Source organism: Balaenoptera ricei, chromosome 9 (assembly GCF_028023285.1).
Source record: "Balaenoptera ricei isolate mBalRic1 chromosome 9, mBalRic1.hap2, whole genome shotgun sequence".
In the NCBI taxonomy this organism is placed as follows: domain Eukaryota; kingdom Metazoa; phylum Chordata; class Mammalia; order Artiodactyla; family Balaenopteridae; genus Balaenoptera; species Balaenoptera ricei.
Genome location: NC_082647.1, coordinates 12,996,971 through 13,017,048, shown reverse-complemented (window position 1 = coordinate 13,017,048; position 20,078 = coordinate 12,996,971). Strand labels below are relative to the sequence as shown.

The 20,078-nt window shown below is 41.8% G+C and overlaps 1 protein-coding gene across 6 annotated transcripts in view; it reads left to right on the top strand.

Annotated features, from left to right (window-relative positions):
* AGK (acylglycerol kinase) overlaps positions 1–20,078 on the top strand; it is a 126,252-nt gene that overhangs the window by 37,042 nt on the left and 69,132 nt on the right. For 3 of the 6 annotated variants that reach the window (XM_059933203.1, XM_059933209.1, XM_059933208.1), the window contains exons 2-4: positions 845–987; positions 3,244–3,497; positions 9,067–9,184. In XM_059933203.1, the coding sequence (XP_059789186.1) occupies positions 9,084–9,184 (101 nt within the window). In that variant the 5' untranslated portion in view covers positions 845–987; positions 3,244–3,497; positions 9,067–9,083. Of the gene's footprint in view, positions 1–844; positions 988–3,243; positions 3,498–5,888; positions 6,533–9,066; positions 9,185–20,078 lie in introns of those variants that run through there. The other 3 variants (XM_059933206.1, XM_059933207.1, XM_059933205.1) reach the window with 3 other exon arrangements.

Below are 20,078 nucleotides of genomic sequence, written 5' to 3'. Positions count from 1 at the left end.
CTTCACTTATTTATTTACAGCTGTGTGCCTCTAGAAAGGATACGAAGGGGCAATCATTGGCTTAACCAATGTGGCCAAAAAGGGGCAGTTTCTACAGCAAAAATATTAATAGTATAAATTATATCATTTCAAAAATAAATGGGATGCTTCAATAATGCTTTACAGTGTCAGGAAATACATGTGTCGTGTGATGGGTACAGTTAATTCCTCAGAGATGAATTTACGGCTCACTCCCATTTTGATGCAGGTATTTTCCCATTTGCAGGTGACCTATCTGAGCCATATGACCTATTGTTCCTGTTTATACAAACATGCAATTTAAGGAGGGAACACAAAGGTCTCTCTCAGAGACATGCCCCACACCACGGCTACACTCCTCTCTTTTGCAAATGTAATTCTGAGGCTTTATTTTGCGGAGATGTCTTATTTTCTCTAGTCTGAGAATCCGGATAAAAACCTGGGAGATATTTCCAGACTTCTCTGCTGGGAACTCAACAGCCTGACACCAACATTCCCAGTTACTGCCACACTGGCCACAATGAATTAAAGCCTTCATATTAAAGAAATAAAGTAAAGAAAACTAACAAATATTCCCTAATGGTCTCATGAACACTACTCGACTAGTCCTGAGTGAGGTGGGCTGTGAGACACACGACCCTCCACATGCCCTTGTTCTCCCTTCCCTGGAGGGACTGCCTCCCCCGTGGGGTGCTGTTTTCTCCCTGGTGGCAGAAGCCTGTCACCCTTCTTCACAGGCATTCTGGGCATCTGCCTTGTGATGCCTGAGCTTTTCAACAGTGCATGGCTCTAACTCACATAAAACCAGAGTTTTCTTTTCCCACAGCTCAACCCCATCCAGATGTTACCTTCCGGTGAGACCCTCACGCCCTCTCCCCGGAGCTTTGGGAGACTCAAAGCTGTGACCTCCGTTTTGAACAGGGGATCTGAAATCTCACCCCAGCCCTGGTTCTTTGGCATCAGCCCTCTGTGAGTTAACGTTCCTGTCTCCTGTCTTCAGTGACCCTGGGGGGTGGATTGGGGAGGGGTCGGTACTCAGAATTCTCGCCCTGGCCGACTAGCACTCCATCCATGTGTACAGATGGCCTGCTCCCGATGGGCTTGAAACTCTCAGGCGCTCATCCCAGTTTTGCCAAATACATATTCTTCCTTCCAGGGTACCTGTTGGATCCCAGGGATTTTCTGGTTAGCTGGTAGTTGCTTGAGGTTTAGGCAGTGGCTACAGGAAAAAAAACAAAAACAAAAACACCACAAGTATCTATTGAGTGTTAACTCTGTTCTATGTACTTTTCTAAAGGATTTACGTGTATGGACTCACTTACTCCTCATGACAATCCAATGAAGTAGACACAGTTATTATCATCATCATTATAGAAACTTAGGTACAAAGAAATTAAAGGTATTGTTCAACTCCCTCAGCTAGTATGTGGCAGAGCTGGAATTCCAGTCCAGGCACCTGGTTCCAAAGGTGCAAATACATTTACCTACTGGACAGTGCTGCCCTCCCGCACTGGCTAAGTGCAGTGTTAAGACCACACTAATGCCCATCTGCAGCCTGGGCAGTGCTATGCTCTCATCCAATTGTGCCAATAAGTCACAGACCACAGAGGGAGGCCTCTTTTCACTGCCATAAAACTATCCACGCCGTGTGCACAGATACACGGCCATGCTTGCACAGCTGTCGTCACAGGGGCGCTCACAGGCCAGCATGCACATGAGCCCATTCAGTGTGGTCAGATCACATCCATACGTGATGCAGGTGTCCCAGTGAGACTGGATTCTGTTCTTTGTTGACCCTAAAGACAGAAATGAGTGTAGAGCTCCCTGTCAATGTGTTATCCAAAAGAAAAATAAAATCAGCCCTACAACAACAAGAAAAGGTATACATATATAAAAAGTATACATATACAAAATATACATCTATATATAAAGTATAGATACATATTTTAAGAAAAAGCTTCTTTCTATATTTCTTCATTTTCTGATTGGAAAATTATGGAAAATTCATTTAAGCCAAACTTTTCTCACTTTGCGGAACCACTGTTTTGCTGAAACCCTAAAGCTTAGTGTGCCCATTGGACCATGCAGCATCAAGTTCCAGATTTTTCTAGCCTGAAGGCAAGCAGTTCAGCAACTCATTTTCAAATGCAAATGTTTTAGATGGTTGGAAAAGGAGAGTTGAAAATAACTGTCTCTCATACCTAGAATATCACAACATCTTATAGCTAGAAGAGATTTTTTACGGCGATCCAGTCTTCTAATTTACAGGTGGAAGGGCTAGGAAGTTCACCCTACTGGTAGTGTGGGCTCCTGAGGATTAGAACCTGGCCGAGTATGCTTTACTGCACCATAATCTCGTCGGTGGTTCTCATTTCTCTTAAAACATTCATCTGGGGGGGCGATAGTAAAGATGCCTATCTTTATGCAGTAAATGGGGAAACTAGACTGCAAGCTCTATGAGGGCAGGGACAATGGGCGGGGGTGGGTGCTGTAGAGGAGTGCATCCCCTGTGCCTAGCGCATGCGCAGCACTCAGCAAATGTTGGTTGATCCAACGATGGATGGGAGAAGAAAAGAAAGAAACCTTGACTGACTGGTATGGTCCCCACAGCACACGTGCGGGTGGGGGAACTGGTGGGAGGGGGACAGAGAATTAGAACTGCCCTCTGGTGGTCAGCATGGGCCCTGGCTTCTCTGCAGCTCTCTTGCTCTCTAGAATCTGTTCACTACACTGTGGCCAGAGGTGTTTAAAATGCAAACCAGATCAGGTCACTCCCCCGACTGAATCCTCTCAAGGTCTTCCCATCCCATTCCATATAATGTCGGAACTCCTTACCACCATGGCCCGTCTTGCCCACCTCTCCGGCTTCATCGCTACTTCTTATTGCTTAGTTGTCTCTGCTTCACTGGCACTGGCCTCCGACTTGGTAAACTGCCTCAGGCTTTACAGATTTTGCACTGGCCGTGCCCTCCTTCAGGTTCTCTTTTCCTCTGGATCTTTGCTTGACCTGCTCCTTCTCGCCTTCAGGTCTCAGATTAATTGCCCCTTACTCGGAGAGGCCTAACTTAGACGGCCTAACTTAAAATAGTTCTCCCCCCACTCCACTCCTTTTCTATCACCTGTTTTCGTTTTCTTCGTGGTACATAGCACTACCTGAAATGGCCCTGTTCATTTAGTTATTCTCCGATTTAGTGCCAGGTCCTAAAACAGTGTTTGTCTCGGTAGGCTTTCCATAAAATATTGCTGAGCGACAGAGGGATGGATGATAAGGCTGAATGGATGAACAAATGAGCGATCGAAAACTGAAGGCACCCCCCCGCCCCCGGCGCGCCTCGGGCGGCCCCTGCAGACCGCACCCTCCTTGCGCGCCAGGAACCCGCCGCGGAACCCAAGGGCGGCGGCAGCGGTTTCCCTTCAAAGAGCAGGGGAATCTTGAGCGAGCACACAGGAAAGGCAGCTTGCGCGCGGGACCCGCCTTGGTGAGTGCGGCGGTGCCGGGGCGGGGAGCCGGGAGCGGGGCTCGGGGACCCGGCCCGGGCGGGCGGGGAGGGCCCCGGGGCGTGGGGTGGGCGTCGCGACCCGGGTGCGGGCGGAGGGTGGGAGCGAGGGCCGGGCGGAACCGCGCGGGGAGGGCTCCGTGCGGATGGCGGGGTTCCTGTTGCCGCTGCGGGAGGCTGGTGGCCTGGGGTCTAGTCCCAGAGCTGCCTTGAACTTGCGTGACCCTTACCCACTTCTCTTGGGGCGGTGGGGGGGGGGGGGAGCGATTCAGCTAACTCATTTGCAAAATGGGGCGAATGGTTTCTGATCGCCTGATGGATTGGTTGATTGGTTCGTTCATTCCAGGTGCTTTACTAGGTTCTGTTTGCTAGAGATGCACAGACAGAACCTGCCCATTGTGGGGTCCCAAGTCTAGTGAGAAAAGCCCCGCCTCATGGTGAGGAGGGTAGAATAGAATCAGAATTGGGGAGTTCTTGGAAAAAAAAAAAAAAAAAACCCATGCATTTCGGACGAGACATGCAACAGTTATTTATCGAATGGCTATTATGTGCCAAATTTTATTCAGTAAAAATTTAAGTTTTTACTGAGATTGGGGAATAAGAGTTCTGTTGGGTACTTAGAAGGCATATACACTGCTAGCTAATATATTACATATTTGATGATGACTTAAATCCGGAAAAATTTACAAGGTTCATCCATACCCCTCACAGATGTGAGCTTTACAGCCAGATCAGTGAAGCAGAGCAGGTGTATTCTCATTTTACTAAGGAGGAAAGTGCATTCACAGCCCCATCAGATGTGATCTTCGCAGCCAAATGAGTTAAGCAGAGCAGGTGTGTCCTCATTTTACTAATGAGAACATAGAGACAGGTTAAATGATTTACCCAGGCTCTCACTGCCAGTAAGTAACAGAAGTAGGACTAGAATCTAGGCCTCAAGACCCTTGGACCAGTACTCTTTCCACTACACTAGGTTGCCTGCATGTTTCCACAGTAGTTTTGTAATACGCAGACCCATTCATTTGTGACACAAAGGGAGTTCCAGTGGGTCATGGGTGGCCTTAAAACAGACTCTTAACGACTGTTAGATTGTTCTCTAACTTCTGTCCTTGCCTTAGATATTTTACCTGTACTCCAACTTTATCTCCTTCACACTGATGAGTCCCAAATCTATATCTTCCATCCAGACAATTTCTCCTGACTTCAAACTGCTAAGTCCAGACATCCATTGATCATTTCCTTTGGATGCCCCACAGGCATCTCAAACTCAATATCTCCAACACTTTTCTTCATGAACCTACAGTCCAACTCTAATGATTGAAATCACTATTCAGTAAGTTGCCCAAGTACAAAACTGGCTTGGTTCCTCTTCTCTCACCTCCTACAATCAGTTGATCACCAATGGCTGCTAGATTCTATTTTCTAAAGATCTGCCACATTATCCTCTCTCTGTCCCCTGTGCTCCTTCCTTCGTTTATGTGCCTAGAGATTGTGGTAGTAACTTGCTACTGGCTCTCTGTAGCTTTTAGCTCAGCTTCTTCCAGCCCATTTTCCATTCTGCTACAAAGTGATCTTTCTACAGTCCAAATGTGATTCTATCACTCACTTGCTTAAATCCCTTCAGGGTTTTTCATCATTTTCAATGTACCATCCAAAGTCTTTAGCGTGGAGTCAAGGTCCTTCCTGATCTTTTCTGAACCTCCCCGACCTTCCCCGTCCTTTATCTCCAGACTACTATTTCTCAGAGTGTGGTGCTGACCTCCGCTAGAAGCATGGGAGTACTCATTAATAATGAAGATGATGATGCCAAAAACTCGGCCTCTGTGCACTGGTGCCGAATCGAATCTTGGAGACAGAGTTTTGGGTGAAGTAGAAAAGAATAGCTTTATTGCTTTGCCAGGCAGAGGGGGACACAGCAGGCTCATGCCCTCAAAAACTGTGTGTCCCAACCCAGGGGGATTTGGTGAGTTTTATAGCAATGGTTCAAGGGCGGGGTTGCTTATAAGGATCAGGGTGTGTGCAGGGCCTGCTGTTCCTTTAATCTGGCCTCAGGTGGTCCTCTGATGAGCTTCTGTGATTCTGGAGGTTATTAAACTGTGACCTCTCTGAAATGAAGATTGCTTCATCAAGTACTTCACATCTTCCATTTGTTGGGGTTTTAGTTCTGTGCAAGAGCTCAAAGATATTGTTCTGTGTATCCCTTGAGGTGGACCCAGGACCCTGCCCCAAGGCTGCACTAATATTTTTTGACTGCTCCTCCCTTGTCTCTGTGTCCCTTCCCTTCCCTGATTAGCAACTGTTTGAACCTGCCCTTTGGAACTCGGAATGTCTAGAAATGGGAGACACAGAAAGGCTTTCGTGCCCAGGAGCCCCACAGGGTCCTGCTCGGTTTCACTAACAGCCCAACCAGAACAAGTCAGACTCTCAGGGGGTAATGCCCAAGAATCTGCATTTTAACAAGTTTTACACTAGAGTTTGAGAGGCCTTGTTCTCACCTTCCATATTTACCCTGCTCTTTATACCTGACTACCCACCTGTGTTTCCCTGAACATACCTGGCTATCATTTATGCCTTTATGCACATCAATCTCTTTAGCTTCTCATTTGGTACTCCTCATTCTCCAAGACCCCGGGTAAGTGTCACGCATTCTGGGAAGACTTCCCCCAACCACGGACCACCGTGTCACCTCCAGTCTACATTGGGTCATTCTTGTGGCTTCTGACAGAGCCATGACTTACCCCTCAACATCCTTCCCACTGTATTACAATCATAAATTGTGTAATTGTTCTGCACTTGTGGGTTTAACAGTTGCCAGCACTTGAGAATAGAGACTTGTGCTTCTCTGCCTAGCACCCAACACAGAGTCTAGCATGCTGAATGAACGAGTGCTTTAGGATGCGGTGGAGAGGCATCTGATTATCACATGTGCCTTTGGGTTCCTTTACGTACCATCCTGTACTGTGGCTCTGATTCACAGGAAGGAGGGCTCCCTGGCGCTGGCTTCATTGTTGCTGGTGGTAAGGATGTGTCTGGCCTTGAGAGGAATTTTAACCAATGGTAGTGTTAAAGAAAAAATTATGTAGTGACACTTGTTAAAGAATGGTAAGGCAGACTTTACTCAAGGGTAGGGAGAGGCATCTGGGTGGACGTAGAGACCACTGCGGTGGTGGTCTTGGAGTGGGGGAAGGAGGTTGGACTCAACTCTGACTCCAACGAGGACAAATGGGGGTTTATAGCCAAGGGGCAGGGTGGGCATCAGTGGATGGAAAATTACTAAGAGGGAACATCAGGGTTAAGGGGAATTCTTGTTAGGCTGACTCAGTAGAGTTCTTGCTGAAGGCAGGCCAGGGTGATAAGATATCCAGGGTGGTCAGATACCAACGGTGGAGGTGGGGGATTTTCACTACACTAAGTAGGATTCTTGCTCAAACTGGATTTTACAAGGGCAGAGAGGGAAGCCCAAGCTAGGGCCTTGTCCAGCAGAGCTCAGAGGAGCCTGATTAAAGTTAGGTCAAGAAGAGAGTCTTTGTGGTTAAAGGGAGTAATAAAAGAACTAGAATCTTCAGCAAAAGCTGAAGATTGTTTTTTTCTTGGTCTGTTTACCTCATGCACACAAAGTCATAAAAATTTTCTGTATCTGTTTAGAAAATAATTTATATTTATTTTTAGAAAATTTAGAAAATACATTGCAATTTAAGATGTAAAATAAGTGTCACCCATTTTCTCACAACCAAGAGGGAATTACTTAAAATTTCTGTGTGTTTATTTCTACTGGTATTTTTTTTCATTTATATTCATGTTTGAACATAATTGGTAAATACCAATTACACAAGGCTTTTTAATCCTGCTAATTTTACTTAACATTATATTTTTAGTATTTTCCACATCAACAAAAATTCTTAGTGAAAAAAAATTTCATGTAGTGGGGGAAAAGTGTTCCTTAACCTTCACAGGGCCCCTGGCTGGGTCTGGAAATTAAACTGACAAAGACTGATCAACAGGAGGAAAGCATACAAGTTTACTCAGCATAAGTTTTACATGATACGAGAGCCTTCCTAAAGAAATGAAGACCCAAGGAAGCAGGTCCGAGTATTTTATTTTAGACAGTCGTGGAGGAGCGTGATAGGGTAAAGGGTATGAGGTAATTATAGCAAATGGGAAACTTAGCAAGGCCTGCGTGTTAGAATTCTTCTTGGCATCCCTTTTTCTTTGGAGACAAATCGATCCTTCCTGCTGGGTATAGGGCAGGCACCTGTCACTGGAGGGTTTTATGATCTGTTTCAGGGAAGAAGGGCAAGGTGGGGAGGTGGTCAGGGTGACCTTCCTGCCTCTGCTGTTTTCCCAAACTCCTTCCGCTTAAAATATCCACTCTGCCAAGGTGCCATATTTTGGGGTAGCATGTCTTGAACCCCATCACATTCAACAGTTATTTACCGAATGGCTATTATGTGCCAGGTTTTATTTTAGACACAGGGATACTGCAGTGACCAGAACAGTCAAAATCTTTACTCTCGCGGAGTTTACATTCCAGTGGGGTAAGTTAATAAACAAACGGGCACATAAGGATCATCACAGGATAAGTGCTGTGACAAAAAGAAACAGAATAGGTTTATATGGTCACTTTGTTTTTGAGTAAAGTTATGCTAGTTTACCTTCCGTATAGGAGTGTGTGTCTATCTCATTTTGTCATCAGTGAGTATAATCATTTAAAAATTTTGGTAATTTTATAGGTGAATAGTGATAGTTCTTTGTAATTTGCATGTCTTTGATTACTCAGGAAGTTGAGCATTTTTACAGAGCAATGTGCATTTCCTCTTCATTGAGTTTTCTGTGAATGTTCTATTGAGGGCCTAGTGTTTTCTCCTATTTTGAATAATCCCTTTACATTACTAATTTGATTACTAATCTGATGATATATACTTTATATATAATGGATAAGCAGACACTCTTTTTTTTATTTTTCCTTTTCTTTTCTGGCTGTGCCACACGGCTTGCGGGATCTTAGTTCCCCGACCAGGGATCCAACCCAGGCCCTGGCAGTGAGAGTGCCGAGTCCTAACCACTGGACGGCCAGGGAATTCCCAGATAAGCAGATACTCTTAAATAGCGGTATAATGAGTGTAAGAAGAAAGCAAAGACAGGACACCTAGAATTCCCTTCTTCTATTCCTGCTCCTCTCCCCCTTCCTTCTAAGAAAAAGTGATGAAAGAAGAAAAAAGTGTAGTTTAGGTGGAAAGAAGTGAAGAAAGAAAGAAAGAAAGAAAGAAAGGAAGGGAAAGGAAAGGAAATGGAAGGGAAGGAAGGAAGGAAGAAAAGAGAAAGAAAGAAGGAAGGAAGAAAGGAAGAAAGAAAGAAAAAGAAAGGAGAAAGAAGAAAGAAAGAAAGAATGGGTAGGTGGGTGGGTGAGAAGATGAAGATGATGTAACTAGGAAGGAAAAGGAGGGAGGAAGGAAAACACATGGAGAGGATGAAAGACCCGAAGACAGTCATAGGGACTCTGCACGATTCCCTTGGGCAATTATATTTTTCTTTTCTGCCTCTACTAATCTAGCAAATCCCTGAGAGAAGATGACTGTGTTCTTTAAAACACTTCGAAATCATTGGAAGAAAACTACAGCTGGGATCTGCCTGCTGACGTGGGGAGGCCACTGGCTCTATGGAAAACACTGGTAAGTATCTGTCAGCCCCCATCCCCCCGCCTTCACATGCAACAACAAAACAGTCCAAAAGGGCCTACGGTTAAAATCTTGTTTAGCTGTGCTTGTCTCTCTAAAACAGTGTGATGTAAAAGGAAAGCAAATGTTAAAACCTCAAAGACAAAGGCTTCTTGTTGTACCCAGTTCTGAAAGATAGAAACTGTATAGAGCTATTAATACTCGTCCTTCAGTGGACACAGATTACTGCAGCGAGATCAGAACGGGGAGAAATTGAGGGCCGCCTAGAGAGAGACAAGGGACTTCCCTAGTAATAGTAGAGGGTTGGAACTCACACGTGTCCTTGGGTGGTCCTTCTGTTTCCTGCTATGGTCTCTTGATCTCTAATAGTGCCCTTTGTTAGACACTGAGTCTGCTACCTGCAACCCCTGTGATTTTCCTCATTAACCCATTAGCAACAACAAAACTAATGAACCCATTAGTTCATTTAAATGAGACTTAGACTTTCAAACCTTTTGTTTGAATAAGGAATTCCAGGGAGTCATGGGTTTTATAGCCTTTCAGGTCTGTGGGGAGAAGAAAGCGCCAGAGCTCCTCTTCTGGATTAACATGGTAATAAGATTTAAATAAACCGTTTTTATATAAAAATTATACAAATTACTAAGAGAGCCGATCAAATTGCAGTCTTTTGGGGATTCAGGGCTACATCTTAAATATATAGCAACATTCTCTGACATCCAAGTGTCCTAAATAACTGCTTTGTTAAACAGAAAACTGAACAGACATTATAATGGAAGTCTCCACGTTGGAAAGGAGAGTCACACTGGTACTTCTGTGAACGTTCTCAATTCACCACTATCAGAGATAATTTATGATGCACATGGTGTGTACTTTTTTGCAGGTGTGGAGAAGATGGAACATTCCCCCCTTTTCTTTCTAAGTATTCTCAAGGCTAAGCACTTGAATTCCATTAGCTAGCGTATAAAGAACAGACCTAAGAATCTTACAATTTTAATATACAAAATAGAGAAGGGCAGAGGAAATGTTTTAACAAATTGTGTATGGAGCATATAATGTTTGGCTTTTCCTCCCTTTTCAAACTATTGGGCTGGCCAAAAAGTTCGTTCCGGTCTTTCCGTAACATTTTACAGCAAATTTGAGCCGTAACATTTGAGCCCTCAAGGAAAGGCTCCTTATACCTCCTGCCAAGGTAGGAACTAGGATTTCCTATTCAGGAGCACCCAGTCCAGGCCACAGCTGGCTCAAGGCGGGAGAACCTCCCACCTGCTGAGGATTATTGCCATTGCTACTACTGGGTGAAGATGTGAGGAAATAACCGTGTCCCCTGTTCAGGATGTCTTTAAGGTACCATAATAATTTCTCGCAGCGTAGTCTTGAGACTTCAAAAAAGGCCCATTAAGTCTGTGGCACGTCGGAGGCCTCATTCTCAGTTGGATCTGAAACAGCTTGAACTAGAGGCGTAGCAGGAGGCTGGAGGCATCATTTTGCTCTGTCTCTACCCTTGACATTCAAGGTTACTGCTCAGAATGCAACCCCCCATTGTCCTGCATAGCTTCCTTTTCTCAGACTTCTCTCCACATGCTCTGGTGCTATTTAGCACCCCTCCCTCCCCCTTTTAAAAAATTGTGGTAAAAAAACACTAACAGAAAATTTACCACCTTGACCATTTTTAAGTGTACACTCAGTAGTGTTAAATATATTCATATTGCTGTACAGCAGATCTCTAGAACTTTTTCATCTTGCAAAATGGAAACTTTATCCCCACTGAATACAACTCCCCATTTCCTCCTCCTTCCAGCTCCTGGCAACCACCATTCTGTTTTCTGTTTCTGTAAGTTTGACTGCTTTAGATACTTCATGTGAGTGGAATCATGTAGTATTTGTCTTCTGTGACTGGCTTATTTCACTTAGCATAATGTCCTTATGGTTCATTGATGTTGTAGCATATGGCAGGATTTCCTTCTTTTTTTAAGGTTGAATAATATTCCATTGTATGTATATACCACATTTCTTTATCTGTTTATATGTTGATGGACATTTGGGTTGCTTCCACCTCTTGGATATTGGGAATAATGCTACATTGAACTTGGGTGTGCAGATATGGCTGTAACATCCTGTTTTTAATTCTTTTCGGTATAAACCCAGAAGTGGGATTGCTGGATCAGATGGTATTTCTATTTTTAAATTTTTGAGGAAACTCCATACTGTTTTCCATAGTGGCTGCACCATTTTACAATCCCAGTTTCTCCACATGCTTATCAACACTTGTTTTTCTGTTTTGTTTTGTTTTTTTTGATATTGGCCATCCTAATGGGTGTGATATGGCATTTTGTGGTTTTCGTTCCCGTTTCTCTTAATGATTAGTGATTTTTTTGTATGTTTGCTGGCCGTTTGTTTATCGTATTTGGAGAAATGTCTGTTCAAGTTTTTTGCCTATTAAAAAAAAATCAGGTTATTTGTTGAGTTGTAGGAGTTCTTTAACCTTTTATGAGATACATGATTTGCAAATATTTTCTTCTATTCCATAGATTGCCTTTTTCTCTCTGTTGATTGTCCTTTGATGCACAGAAGTTTTTAAGCTTGGTGTAATTCCATTTGTCTATTTTTGCTTTTGGTGTCACATCTAAGAAATCATTGCCAAATCCAATGTCATAAAGCTTCCCCCCTATGTTTTTTTCCTAGGAGTTTTATAGTTTTAGGTCTTAGGTTTAGGTCTTTAATCTATTTCGAGTTCTTTCCCCAGTGTGTCATCTAGGTGGCCTTGTCAAACATCATTTGATCATACATGTGAGAATTTATTTCTGGGCTCTCTGTTCTGTTCCACTGATCTATATGTTTGTCTTTATGCCAGTATCATACTGTTTTAATTACTGTAGCTTTGTAATATGTTTTGAAATTAGTGATAGGCCTCTAACTTTGTTCTTTTTCAGGATTCTTTTGGCTATTCAGGGCCCCTTGAGATTCCATATGCATTTTAGGATGGTTTTTTCTATTTTTTCAAAAATGCCGCTAGAATTTTGATAGGGATTACATTGAATCTGTAGCTCATTTTGGGTAGTATGGACATTTTAACAATATTAAGCCTTCCAATCCATGAGCATGGGATGTCTTTCCATTCATTTGTGTCTTCTTTAATTTCTTTCAGCAATGTTTTATCATTTTTAGTATACAAGTCTTTCACCTTGGTTAAAATATTTATTCCTAAATATTTTATTCTTTTCAGTGCTATTGTAAATGGGATTTAAAAAAATTTTTTTCCCTTTTTTCTTGCATTTTATTTTATTTTTTATACAGCAGGTTCTTATTATTTATCTATTTTATACACATCAGTGTATACATGTCAATCCCAATCTCTCAATTCATCCCATGACCACCACCCCTGCCCCCGCTTTCCCCCCTTGGTGTCCATACGTTTGTTCTCTACATCTGTCTCTCTATTTCTGCCTTGCAAACCAGTTCATCTGTACCGTTTTTCTAGATTCCACATATATGCATTAATATACAATATTTGTTTTTCTCTTTCTGACTTACTTCACTCTGTATGACAGTCTCTAGGTTCATCCACATCTCTACAAATGACCCAATTTCGTTCCTTTTTATGGCTGAGTAATATTCCATTGTATATATGTACCACATCTTCTTTATCCATTCGTCTGTCAATGGGCATTTAGGTTGCTTCCAGGACGTGGCTATTGTAAATAGTGCTGCAATGAACATTGGGGTGCATGTGTCTTTTTGAATTTTGGTTTTCTCTGGGTATATGCCCAGTAGTGGGATTGCTGGGTCATATGGCAATTCCACTTTTAGTTTTTTAAGGAACCTCCATACTGTTCTCCATAGTGGCTGTATCAATTTACATTCCCACCAACAGTGCAAGAGGGTTCTCTTTTCTCCACACCCTCTCCGGCATTTGTTGTTTGTAGATTTTCTGATGATGCACATTCTAACCGGTGTGAGGTGATACCTCATTGTAGTTTTGGTTTGCATTTCTCTAATAATTAGTGATGTTGAGCAGCTTTTCATGTGCTTCTTGGCCATCTGTCTGTCTTCTTTGGAGAAATGTCTGTTTAGATCTTCTGCCCATTTTTTGATTGGGTTGTTTTTTTCTTGACATAGAGCTGCATGAACTATTTGTATATATTGGAGATTAAACCTTTGTCCATTGATTCGTTTGCAAATATTTTCTCCCATTCTGAGTGTTGTCTTTTCATCTTGTTTATAGTTTCCTTTGCTGTACAAAACTTTTAAGTTTCATTAGGTCCCATTTGTTTATTTTTGTTTTTATTTCCATTACTCTAGGAGGTGGGTCAATAAAGATCTTGCTGTGATTTATGTCAAAGAGTGTTCTTCCTATGTTTTCCTCTAAGAGTTTTATAGTGTCCGGTCTTACATTTAGGTCTTTAATCCACTTTGAGTTTATTTTTGTGTACGGTGTTAGGGAGTGTTCTAATTTCATTCTTTTACATGTAGCTGCCAAATTTTCCCAGCACCACTTATTGAGGAGACTGTCTTTTCTCCATTGTATATCCTTGCCTCCTTTGTCATACATTAGTTGACCATAGGTGCGTGGGTTTATCTCTGGGCTTTCTATCCTGTTCCGTAAATGGGATTTTTTTTTAACTTCCTTTTTGAATTGTTCATTGTTAGTGTATAAAAACACAACTGATTTTTGTGTTTCGATTTTGTAAACTTTGCAAACTTTTGCAACTTTGCTGAATTTGTTTATTCTAATAGTTTATTTGTGTGGACTCTTTAGTGTTTTCTACGTATAAGATCATGTCATCTGCAAACAATTTTACTTCTTCCTTTCCTATTTGGGTGCGTTTTATTTCTTTTTCTTGCCTAATTGCTCTGGCTAAGATTCCCAGTACTATGTTCAATAGAAGTGGCAAGAGTGGGCATCCTTCCCTTGTTCCTGATCTTTAAGGAAAAGCTTTCAGTCTTCTCTGTTGAATATGATGTCAGCTGTGGGCTTTTCATATATGTCCTTTATTATGTTGAGGTAGTTTCCTTCTATTGTCCTTTAAAAAAAAAAAATCCCAAACTTTTCACATAACAGTCCTCACATTATTTTTTATAATACTAACTTAGTTTTTTCCCTGCAAAAATCTTACCCTGCAGCTCTCTTGAACAGAAGCTGCCCTCCTCTTCACATGGGTTGTGAGGTGGGGTTGGCATTCTCCTAGCTCCTCAGTACCTATTCCAAACCATTACTCTTTCATCTTATAAAAATCTCTTCTCCTTTGAGGCTCATAATATCTGGCTATATTATAAAACCATAAACCACCCAGCTTTCTGGGATCTCATCTACATTAGACTTAGGCTTTGGTGCCTAGCTTATCAATGTCCTTTTCTCTTTAAGAGAAAAGGACATTGTTATCTTGTTATCTTTCTGAATGCCCTGAGTGTTTATGTGAACAACCCACCTAACAACACCTTGTCTTTCCTTTCCCAGACTTAATCTATTCCTGGGACTTTAATACTTTGCCCTCTTTCAACTCTCCCCATTCTCACTGGTTGAATGCTAAACCTTGTCATCACTTGTCCTTGTTCCACTTTTGAAAATGGAACTTAAGCATCTGAATCTCTCATTTCAGCCTTCTATTATTCCAGTTTTCTTCCTTTACTCCTGTTTTTCAGTGTTATCAAGACTTCTTGTCCCTTGGGCCCTCCAGTTTCTTCCCAGTCTATCACTCATCCCTGCCTTCTTCACTTTCTTCGTGTCCTAGGTTCCTTGATTCAATACATCACACAATTCAACACAGTTTTTCATATGTCTTCCCTGGCCTTTTCACTCTCTCATTTCCTCCTCCTATTTTAAGTTAAACTTTTTGAATAGGTTCTCTCTGCTTCCCTACCTCCTACCCATTCTACATCCTGTGTGGTCTTCATTTGAATTAGTCGCACCAGTTTTATTACTCATCCTTTTTGACTGCTCAGCTTTAGACACAGTTGACTCTCCTTGAAACACTTTTTTTTTTCTTGGCTTCTGACTGCCAGGTATCTGTTTTCCCTCCTACTCCTCCGGCCATTCCTTCTCACCTTTTACTTCTCCCATCTACTCAGGGGTTGCAGAAGTAGTTCTCTAGGACCCTGCCCTAGGCCCTCTGCTCACTTTATACCCTCTCCCTGTATGATCTCATCTGCTCGCAATGGCTTTATTGTCAGCCATAGGTAGACAGACTGCAGGCTTGTATTTCCATAGAGACCTCTTCTGAGCTCCAGACCTATGTGTGCATTCAGCTGCTTACTGAACTTGTCTCCTTGGTTGCTTCCTAGGTGCCTCAAACTCAACAGACTAAAAATAAAATCAAAAGCTTTGCTGTCAAACCTGTTCCTTCTCAGTGATCAGTGCCACTCACCATCCAACTTCCCAAACTAAAAATTTGAACGTCATCCTCCATTCGTCCTTCATCCTTATTTCCCACGTTCAGGTTATACATTCTAAGTGATTTTACTTCTTTTATATCACTTACTTTGTTCCATTTCTGTTGTCCTTCCTCACTGTTGCCGCCTTTGTGCTCACTACCATCATCTCTGGCCTGGATTCTTACTAAGTGCTTTCTGACTGTTTTCCTTGTATCTACTCTTGCCTGTTTCTAATCTATTTGGCACAGCACTGCCAGAGCAGTCTTTTAAAAATGCAAATTGCTATTGCTTTTAGACTCAAATCCAAAATTCTTACCAACTCTACATGACTTGGCCCCATCTGTAGACAGCTCTAGCCCTGCCACACTCTACACTTTGGCATATAGAACTTTCAGGTCTTCCGAAGTGGCATGTCCTTTCTGTTTCAGGGTTCCTTAGGGGGCCTTCATACATGTTCCCTCCTGAAACACTCTTCCCTTCTCTTCTTCCCCAGCCAACTACCATTTCTCCAGGTCTCAAATGTTACTTCTTCCCTGTCCCCTCCAGTCTTGGTTAGGCAGACTTCCTACATTTTCTCCATGGTATTGTGAACATCTACATAATACTTATTACTATTATAGTTTTTTGTTCTGTTTGTTTTTTCTCTTATATTATAAGACTCTAAAGGCAGGGGCCCTGTTTGTCTTTCTTAGTGTTGTCCCCAAGACCCAGCACATAGAAGGTAGTTGAGACATACTGTATTTATGGAGGAAGGAACAAACAAGAGAATGAAAGTCTCAGAGGGCAAAATCTCAACCCTGTTGACTGGCCACTTGTGAATTCACAAACCCAGGCTGTTGAATCCTCCTGAAGAAAATGATACACTAAACCCATAGTCAGGTGACTCTTCCATTTTCACAAATTTACTTTGAAATATTCATGAATTTCCTCAGTTTCCTGCTTCACCTTCTCCATATTCATTCTTGGACAACCTTAACTCCTACTTCAAAGAGAAAATAAAGAACACTGGGCAGTTACCCCTGCACGCACATTTCTGTTCTTTTTGTCTCATTGCATGAGGTTGCCATCCTCCTGCCCAAGGCCAACCCCTCCAACCCTGATCTGCATCCCGTTCTTCCTCCTTCATTAGTTATCCTTTTCCTCACTTGTATCTTGAATCTCATCCTTCCTACTTCTTTCCCCCTATTTGTCAAACTCTTCCTAGCTTAAACGTGTCATCTCAGCTGTGTGTCCCCATTTATTTACTGGTCTCTCTCTTCCATTTATACCATTCTTGAGAGCTTGCCTCGCACTTGCAGCCTCTACCTCCACTTTAGAGTAAGCTTAGTAAAATCTGGTTTTGTTCCCATCATTTGATTGACCCTGTTCTTGACGAGGTCATTAATAGCCTCTTAGTTGTTAAATGAAGTGGATACTTTCAGTCCATATCTGCCACATTTGATTCTCTTTGACCATATCCTCTTCAGTTACCTTTAGGGTGTCTTTTTGTTCTGCTTGGCCCTTAAAGGTTGGTGTCCCAGGTCCTATCCTCGTTCTGTAGACTTCTTAGGTGACCATAACTACACTAGGGTTTTCAGGTGTGGTACTTAAGATTTCAGAGTCATAATACTTTTTAGTCCATGTCTTGCTTCTCTTGACATCCTATGTGAGTCGTGTTCCTGGAATTGTACCATGCAGGCAGCCAGCAGAATATTCTTTCTAAAAGAGAACTCTGATCATGTCACTGTTCTACTGACAACCTGTAAATGACTCTCCATTGCCTGGAAGAAAAAGACCCAACTGCTTAGCATGGCATAAAAGGCCCTTCATGATCCTGCCTTGTCTTCCTCTCAGCTTTTTTCTGATTCTTTTTCATCCTCCCTCCATCACCCTTACACTCAACCTCTATGTTCCAGAAGTCTTTAGAAAAAGACCTGTTTCCTGTTGTCCCTCTCTTTCCCTTTGCTTGTGTTCTTCCCCCGACCTGGAACACTTTTGCTCTTCTTCGCCTGGCCAACAGCTCAAAAAATGTGTCACAAAGCTGTGTTAAGTAATGGTGGCATTATTAGAATAAGAGGAAAGGAAAACAACCTGTGTTAAATAATTACGCCGTACCTGGTGCTGGGCTAGTTGTTTCCATGTACATACATGGTCTCATTTAATCCTCAAAATAGCCCTGTGAGAGAGGTAATGTTATTCCCATATATAAATGAGGAAACTGAGGCTCAGAGAAATCAGTAACTTGTCTAAAGTCATATTTCTGCTTACTGGTGAAACTGGGATTTGGACCCAGGTTAATCACGTTCTAAATCCCATGTACTTTCTTTGCTGCTGACAACTTTGAAAAATAAAGCTCACTTTAATATATAAATCCTGCTGCAATTATTAAATGGCATTAACTTTTAAATGCCTTTCATATAACTTTATTAGAAATGTTCTATTATGTTCTCATTTCATTTTTCACTGGATGGAATAAAGCTCCTTTATTAAATAGAACACATTTATTAGCATTTAGTAGAGACAAGGTGAAAACTGGACACATCTGCCCAGGGACCAGAGCCCTCATTTCAGAACCTCCTGGGTGCTCTTGGTTGTTCTTTCGTGCTCTCAGTTGTTCTCTGTAGGCCTTTCATATACTGGTCTGACTCCCCTTCTCCTTTTCTCCCTTTTACTCACTGTTCTTTCCCTTTCACTCTGCCTTTCACTTTTCTACCCCCCCCCCACCCTTTTCTTAGCTTCCTTACCTGTTTGTAATTTATAGATGTGTACATTTATTTTTCCTCTATTCTACGAAAATCTTCAAACATACAGCAAACTCGAAAGAATTTTACAGTAAACACCTGCCTACCTACTACTTGGATTCTAGATTTTACTGTATTTGCTTCATCACTTATCATCCATCTGTCCATCCTCCTCTCAATCTTACTTTTTGATGCATTTCCAAGTATTAATAATTTGTCGACATCAGTGTACTTTCACCTGAATACTTGACCATGCATATCAGTAATTAGAGTTCAGTATTTGCTTATAGTGTTTTTTCCCTTACTATGAAATTTACATGCAATGAAACATACAAATCTTAAGCCTGCTTTCACTGAGTTTTGTCAGTTGCATACACCCGTGTAACCCAGACTCCTAGCAAGATAGAGAGCGCTGCCACCCCTCTAGACGTTTTCCTCATGTCCCTTCACAGTCAGTCCCTGTCCCCCTACACCCTGAGGCAACCATTGTTCTGGTTTTTTCCCCACCATAGATTCTTTTTTTTTTTTTTTTTCACTTCTAGAACTTTATATAAATGGAATCATATAATGTAACCTGTATTGTTTTTTGTAAGCCTTCTTTTTCTTAGCATAATGGCTTTGAGATTCGTCCATACTGTTTTATTTATCTGTAGTTCATTCCTTTTTTTTTTTTTGCTGGGTAGTATTCTAGAAGATAAGCATAAAATAATTATTGTTTTACACTTATAGAATTTTAAGTTCCTTTTTATTGATTTCTAACAAGAACGTAATAGTGAACATAATATTTTATATTTCTAATTTTAAAAAGCAATCAAATTATTGTATTATGTGTATTTGACTTTTTCTTTCCTTTGAAAGGAAAATAGTGTCTCCTGATACAGGAGTCACATGCCAGTAATAATAATTGGCTGTATTTCAATGTTGATTTTAATAACGACCATGGTTTGATAGAGTAAATTTTAGTTTGCTTTTAAGGAAACAAGGCTTTTTCTGCAACAGCTTTGGAAGAAATTGCATATGTTATTTATTTTTATCTGTCCCATTTTTGGCTGCTGTCTTTAACTTCTCTTTTGGCACAGGTGTTATTTATTTGCAGGCATCATTTCATGTTGCTCTATTTATAAGTTTTCTTCTCCTATGGGAATTCCTCTCCTTTTTTTTCTCCCTTCCCCTCAGTTTCAAGGAAAAGAACCTGTGATATTTTTTTCTGCATCGTTTCCCCCACAGCAGGTAGCAGTAGTTGACAGGAGCAGCAGAGGCTGCTCTCAGGACTCTGGTCAGAGCAGTTGAAGAGGGAGGAAATGACCCTCTTTGCTGAAAGTAAAGAGAATTTAAGTATTGCTCATTCCTCTTCGACTGCTCTTCCCAAGCTTTCGGGGTTCCCTGGGGGAGATCGAGTTCCAGGTTGTTCAGTTCATCATGTCAGCAGTTACCTGCAATGGTCTTTCTCACATTTGGAGCCCTTTCAGTAGCAAGGAGCCTGCTAGTAGAGAGTAACATAAGAAAGGAGGCACTTCTAACAGTATGACCTTGGGCGCTGTAAGCCTCAGGTTCATCTGTAAAGTGGGGATAATAACAGTTCCTCATTGGACCATTGAAGGATTAAGATAACTGGAGAGCTCTTAGCATAGTGCTTGATTGATATCAGGGTTCAATACATGCTAGTAATTGTGCATTAATTTGATATAATATATACTCAGTTACTTTAGGAGTTAAAATGAATTACTGCTGGTAACTGGGCAATGAGTGATTCGAGAGACAGCCAGTGGGGAAGGAAGACGAGGATCTGCCAGGTGGTG